The 6,839-nt window shown below is 31.6% G+C and overlaps 1 protein-coding gene across 2 annotated transcripts; it reads right to left on the bottom strand.

Moving 5' to 3' along the window:
• Positions 1–1,115: 1,115 nt before the first annotated feature.
• Positions 1,116–4,365, bottom strand: LOC129305061 (endonuclease 1-like). 2 transcript variants are annotated; one of them, XM_054944975.1, is made up of 9 exons: positions 4,041–4,365; positions 2,914–3,094; positions 2,727–2,834; positions 2,578–2,633; positions 2,390–2,473; positions 2,154–2,249; positions 1,700–1,764; positions 1,518–1,609; positions 1,116–1,407 (listed from the first exon to the last, which is right to left on the bottom strand). In XM_054944975.1, the coding sequence occupies exons 1-9, from the start codon at positions 4,155–4,157 to the stop codon at positions 1,283–1,285; spliced, it is 924 nt and encodes a 307-aa protein (XP_054800950.1). In that variant the 5' UTR covers positions 4,158–4,365; the 3' UTR covers positions 1,116–1,282. The 2 variants fall into 2 exon arrangements, with proteins under 2 accessions (XP_054800950.1, XP_054800949.1); XM_054944974.1 differs by adding an exon at positions 3,862–3,941 and having other exon boundaries at positions 1,116–1,609; positions 4,041–4,357.
• Between the last annotated feature and the right edge of the window lie 2,474 nt (positions 4,366–6,839).

Here is a 6,839-nt window from a genome sequence, read left to right as displayed (position 1 = left end):
ATGGGTGTAGTTGTCCAGATGAGTGACGCGTAGTAGAACCTGTTCCTCTAGCTTATTACGCGTACGTGTACAGTGAGATTCTACAATTGAATTTGCATCCTTCTAATCCTTAGTTTGTTAAAATAGATTATACTGGTAGCGATGACAACTTTGATATGAAAGTTTTACGTAACAACACAAACAGATTAAATCTATTGTAAAGAGGTAGATGACTGTGTTTGTAGATATATTCAAACTTGTATAGAGAAATAATCTTCTGCAGCTTATATCAGCAGACTTAGCAGTGTTTAGTAATTCTATAAACATAGAGGCACCAACCCAAGTGGACCAGACTTAGAGACCACTTAGAATTATTTTCATAGGATGCACGCGCCCTAAGATGAACCCCGCACTAATAAGAAACAGATCTCAGTTGTGAGGCTTAAAAATGAATATGTGAACGCACAAAATCTGATATTATTAGGTTATCAGGCATCATTTCAACTCATTATCTAGTATTCTTGACATGATTTAAGAATTCTGTGGCCAAGAAGTTAAAGGTTCCATCTCTTAAATAAGATTATATATCAGCATTTGATGAACTGGTAACAGAGCACTGTAGGATGCAGAGACAACACACAAATCCATAGAGTATTGTTCTAGAGCACATCCTGCAAATTTGTCACACAAGCATATTTCTTCCCTGTGCTATTTGTCTCAAAACAAGACACGATGTTGGCAGTTTGACAAAACAAAATATGTAAAATGTGATTTGAGTTTTAAACATTTGTATGTCAATTGCAGTGAAGGAGGCCAGAAAGAAGTAGGAATTGGAGTTTCTTGCCAGCATTATCACTCTGTATTCTGCATATCTTGGTTCATCATGCTCTCAAGTGTCCTTCACTATCCTGTTTGTGCTAGTAGAAGCAAACCAATAATTTTGATTTGTAATTGGTGTGACATATTTGTGTTATTTTGGGGGTTATTTTCATCCATCAATACTAGAAAAAAGACTAATTACAAATAAAATTTTCTTTTATCGATAACCAGTTTACTTTAGAATATTGAAGTTAAATTTTTCCTTATGTTGTTTATTTTACTAGATGGTAGCTACATGTCTTACCTGAAGAAAAATATAAGAGCATATGTCTTCATCTCTTTCTGTCCTTCAATATGACAACCATCAAGCATAACATTGCAATTATTGAAATACTAAATTATTAACAATGACAAGAAATGACATTATTACAAATTGGGTTAGACAACTGGCTTTTGCTGTCCCTATCTGTAGTGGTGAGAGCGCTTAAGCTGCAGCAGAAAAACCTTCCATAGTGCCCCCGGAAACCTGGTTCAGAATTATGGCCAATCGAATCCCACCTTGAGCTATTCGTTTCATCACCAGGGGCATCCTCGTGTTGAAGTAATCATCTGTATATAAAATACACATGCATGCACATGAACATTTCACAGTTGTGGTGAATCTGTACAGTTCAGCTCTTGCAGATGTGAGTTTAATAAAGATTGTGTGTAAATATGACAAAGTTGAATTGTCTTGTCTGCAAGAGTCATGCCAGATTCAACCCCTTTGTAACCCCATTTGCAAGCTATTTGTTTGCTCTCTTTTGCCCACCTGTCCATTCCAAGACAAGCACATATACTTATCGCGTGATGAGTCTTTAATATTTGACCGAGACAGACAATGTGTTGAGGAATAGCTCACCTATTTACACAGTTATAGAGGTCTTCACAGTGACTCCAAGATGGAACATCATCTGACCAGATACCCTGTGAAGTATAATATTAGATAACAAATCATCATACAAGTGAATTTGAAGTGGTTGGTTAATTTTATTCTGGCAATCTGGGAAAGACCAAGTTAAGAAACTATTGGTTCAAAATGTAGAATACTTTACAAGAAGTCAATAGTATTAAATTCTTCTATTCTACAAAGGCCCTTATTAAATGTACTGTAGAGAGAGATTCTATGAAAAAGAAAGTAAAAGTAACTGAGACAGACTGATTTTAATTGAAGCGTAATCTTGAAATGTATTAATAATTTTTTACCCATTTAATGATTCAAACTACTTTTCTTAATTCTTGTGAAGGTAGTTGAAAGTATCCTATATTTTTGGCCAGAGGGAATATGTGTTAAAGCTTGACAGTTTGCGTCTCACATCTGTGTAGTTCCTTGCTATGTCTTTCAAGAGAAGCTCCAAATTGTCCTCATAATAATCTTTTAAAGCAGTGACAATGATCTCTTTGTCCCAAACCTGAAGTCACACAAGAAAAATATCTTATCACTCGAAGAAGCAACTTCTAAACTGACAAGATTGAAGTAGCCCCATGCAAGGCAGCCATCAGAATAATGATACATGGAATAGCTTTTTAAATGGTGAAAGATGAAACTTACATGGTAGAGATTAGATTTGTGCCTGAACCAGCGAAGGGCTATAGCGTTTCCTCCTTCGTCACCGGCGAACCCAACATACATTGGCTGAAACAACAAAAGAATCCCACGATAACAGAAGCTTAATGATTGGCAAGAAACAAAGCAAAAATTGAAGATAAGTTATTGAAGGGAAATAATAATTCAGAAACCTGGTGAATGTCTCCCACGAAGTGAGACAAGAACAACAAGGCCTCAGTCATATTATCCGCAGAGAGAAGCAATCCATTTGCAAGAAGAGTGAAATATCTTCATAGAAACAAAGGAGGCAGAGAGTGAAAAAGGGAAGAAGCATATATACGTGGAGGATCATCGGTGCCTTCTTCGTAATGCAGAAGCTGTGAAGTGAAGTTCATGATGGCGCCAGCAACACACATGCCCTGCACACCATTAGAATCATGGCAATCCCCTGTTCATGTTTGTGTGTCAGTGTCAGAGAGAGGTTAATCATGAGAAATACAAATTACCGAAGAAGAAGAAGGAAATACTGGAATAAACGAAAGAGCATTTATTATCAGGAATGTTGATGTAATGAAGAGGGCTGGTCCAACGGTACTTGTACAAAATTCTGATCTGGTCTGGCCATATGCACAGAGCTGACAAGTCTCCTTTCACGTAATCCGGCAACAAATTCTTCATCGCCTCATCTGCCCCTGCATCTAGCAGTGACTGTCATCCCCATTTAATACCCACTTAGTTAGTCTACAAACTCAATAAGTATATTGATTACAGCCATTAGATTTATCATTACTTAAAAATTATCAAAATATATTTTCCTTCAAAAATTCAAAACAATAGTCACCCACTAAATAGCTTGAGCACACTTACTCATAGAATATTTCAAATGGCATGGTAACAATAATTTGATTTAATTAAAAAGTAGTAAAAAATTTTGTTATATAATACTAAAAAATGATCAAATCTCAAATTTTAGAGGGAACAATATAAGTAAAGAGTGTTTTCATTGTGTTGATTGTTTTGAATATTTGGAGGGAAATATATCTTGATAATTTTTAAGTATTGATGAAATCTAATGGCTATAACTGAGACATTCATTGAGTGAGTGTACTTAAAACACTCAATCTAAATACTCACGATTATAACATTTTTCATATATGTTGTTCTCTCTAAAAATTTACAACAATATCTCTTACAATTGTTCAATTAAATTGAAAAATTATTATCGTACCACATGAGCATTGAGTGAATAGACTTATAGGTCACTTGTTGAGTTCAAATCCTCTCACAATTATAAATTACAAGTCACATGTTATGAAGTAATTATAGGATAGCCTTTTAAACAACTTAAGATACATTAAAAATGGAAAAGAAGGCAGAGAATATACATGCATACATACATACAAATGAAAATGGCCTATAAAAGTAAAATTAAAAAAAAAATTAAGTACGCAAATAGTCCAAGGGAAAGAACATACTGAAAAGACTTTGAAACCGTATATGATCTGTACTATCTTCTTTGAGTCAATTTCCCAAATCAGTGGAGACTTGGACATGCCTTAAACAGATTCAATCAATTGGAATGAATGATTTTAAGCCTCACGCATGGGTAGTTGATTTATTGAGAGAAAATTTTAAAAAAGAAATGAGAATGTACCTGTGCTATTCTGCAGGTCATGGTATGGCCTTCTTTGCTCCAGGCAAGAGCTCCAGGTACTGTTATGACCAAAACAAACCCCAGAACAGGATATGTTCCCCATACAAACCTACCCATCCCCCCCCTTCCTCTCTGTAAGATATGCTTTTATCTCTTCTTCTTCTTCAAGAGATTCAAATGCAAGCTTTGAGAGGACCAGACTAATTCACAACTCAGAATATATAATACATATACATAAATATAATAAGACCAGTTCAATTGATTGAGTGCAGCTTTTGATTGTTAAGCATTACCCTCAATGTTGACTTTGATGAGGGGCATATTCTGCCAAGTACAAAGGCATCATCAAAACTAAATAATATATGTTGTAGGCTAGAGACGTTCATGCGCAATTTTTATGATTATCTCATTACAAAAGTTGACGTTCGTAGGTTCTGCAGAAGTTAATTTATACGTTGAGCTGATCATCTAAGATCCGTGTGCACTTCTGTTCTTCAATCAATATCCTCTTCATATATATATATATATATATATATGTATGTATGTATGTAAGTGATTTGATGTCCTAATAATCTGCAGGTTAGGTTTTGGCCATGTGGATGACAATAAATTATTATAGGAATGATTAGAAATAGATAACTACGTGCGTTGGCGTCTATTACTTGCAATTAATCAATGTGGAGAAGAACATTACATTGAGAAATTAGTAACTATACATCGATGATCATTTGACAATTTTGTAATTAGAAATACATATATTAGGCCACCGTCTTAGTAATTTATTAGTTGGAATAGATTGGTCTATGCATGTTTTATTTTTATATAAGCACATAATTTTTAAATTATGAGTGTGTTTGAGAGTTTTGCAAGCCTTATTCTTAGAGCCGGGATCGGCCGAGTTTATTTGACTAGTTTAAATTCATTTTTCTTTGCTTGGGTTTTAAAAATTGATACATTTGCATATAAAAAGCCTTCTAAATATGACTTGTTTAAGTTCTGAAAAATGCGAGCTACCCATTTAAGTTTGCATTCAGTTTTACCTATAAAAAATAAAATATTTTTAATTTTTAAATTAAATTTAAAATTTAAAATTAGAATTCATGCTACTTATTTTGAATTTTTAAATATTGTATTTTATATTTTAGAAAAAGAATATGTAACATTCTAATGTAAATTTTTTTTTTGAAAAAAACATCTAAAAATTTAAGAAAGGACTTACAAACTTGAACATGAGTTCAATTAATAAAGATCAAGTTTAAATAAATAGCCAACTTAAAAATAACAGGATTTTAAGCTCTGGGCATAAATGGCCTCACTCATAAAAGCCATGCCTATATGGATTAGACCCACCTGTCTACCGGCTCTGCCCAATTATAGGTGCTGTGGGGAAGATGAGATTAGTATTCTAAGCAAATTAGCAGAGTTCTGTGGCCAAAAGGTTATCGGTTACATATTTGCTTCCATCTCCTAATGAAGACCAAATACCAGCATTTGATAAAATGAACTGGTGATCATCTATATTTTAAGTTCAACAGCCTTTCCTCGTGGGAAGAAGCTAAGTGATTATACTTAAGCTTTTCACCAATATAAAAGATTACAATGATCAAGTGTTTTGTTGGATAAATTAACCAGCGTACTGTAAAAAACAAATTTATTTACCAAAATATTACAAATTCAAAAATATTTAATAAAATGCTATAAATTGAAAATTGGTTCAATGACACCAAATTCATATTTGACTTTTTCAATGTGAAAAGAATAGAAGTTAGGTGGGTGATATTGAGTTTCATACAACTAATATAAAAAAAATATATCGGATGTGACAAGATTGATTATTATTGACTCATTATCTCTTAAGTCAAACCTCTTTTTACCTCCCTCTCTCATCAATAAAACTAATTCTTCATGCCCTCTTGCAAGCTTAAGCAGCTTGCTTTATCTCATACATATAGTATGTAGTAATATATAAATGTTATATTGTAGAAAAGAATTATATATTTACATTTTATAATTTTTAAATAATTTCTCTTTTTAATATAATTGTAAATATATTGAAACGAATTATATATATGTATTTAAATTTAAAACTGAAATTGATAAAATATAAAATGGATATTTATATTTTATCATAAATTTTAAATAGCAAGTTTTAAAATTTTTTCCTGAAATTATAGAAGGTTTTTCAAAAATCAATGTTATCATTTTTTTAAATATATGATAAAATAATGAGATGTTTTTAAGAAAATGAAAAGACTTAAATATATTAAAATTTGTTATTAGATAAAAGTTGCACTTTGTCATTTACTAAGCTAGGCATTCACAACTGTTTCTTACTATTTTTTTTGCAATTAGCAAAATGCATCAAAGGTTTTTTCATTCACAATTTTGGTTTTAAAATTTATATCTAATTCAATAAATGAGTAAAATGATTTAGGAATTTATAACTTCCTCCCACCATTATTCTTCACTTTTTAAAATTAAGTAGTATTTTTGTTATTTTATCATAATCTTTAATGATAGTTAGGTCCCTTAGGACTTAAAAAGTATTATCATATTTCAAAGGATTAAATTATTATTTTTTATTTTAGAGATATTTATTTGTCCTTCTTCCTATTATTTATCTCATAGAAAAATATTATTATTAATGTTAAATATATAATGTTAATTACATAAATATTTTTATTTTCTTAAAAGCATCTCATTATTTTATCATATATTTTTTTAAGAAAAAAGTGATAGCACTGATTTTTGAAAAACCTTGTACAATTCCTGAAAAAAATTAAAACATTCTATTTAAAT

The sequence above is a fragment of the Prosopis cineraria genome, unplaced genomic scaffold (genome assembly GCF_029017545.1).
Source record: "Prosopis cineraria cultivar Desert tree isolate PC_DT_omini unplaced genomic scaffold, ASM2901754v1 PC3, whole genome shotgun sequence".
Lineage (NCBI taxonomy): Eukaryota > Viridiplantae > Streptophyta > Magnoliopsida > Fabales > Fabaceae > Prosopis > Prosopis cineraria.
The sequence above is the reverse complement of the archived record's forward strand: the minus strand, read 5'-3'. Positions and strand labels throughout refer to the sequence as shown.

What these genes read in the sequence shown, in the direction of transcription:
- LOC129305061 (XM_054944974.1), bottom strand. Translation starts at nt 4,143, where the DNA reads ATGGGGAACATATCCTGTTCTGGGGTTTGTTTTGGTCATAACAGTACC. An exon ending in AGGCACCGATGATCCTCCAC is followed by an intron (nt 2,634 to 2,726) that starts GTATATATGCTT and finishes TTCTCTCTGCGG; the next exon opens with ATAATATGACTGAGGCCTTG. An exon ending in CTCTATAACTGTGTAAATAG is followed by an intron (nt 1,610 to 1,699) that starts GTGAGCTATTCC and finishes TGGAATGGACAG; the next exon opens with GTGGGCAAAAGAGAGCAAAC.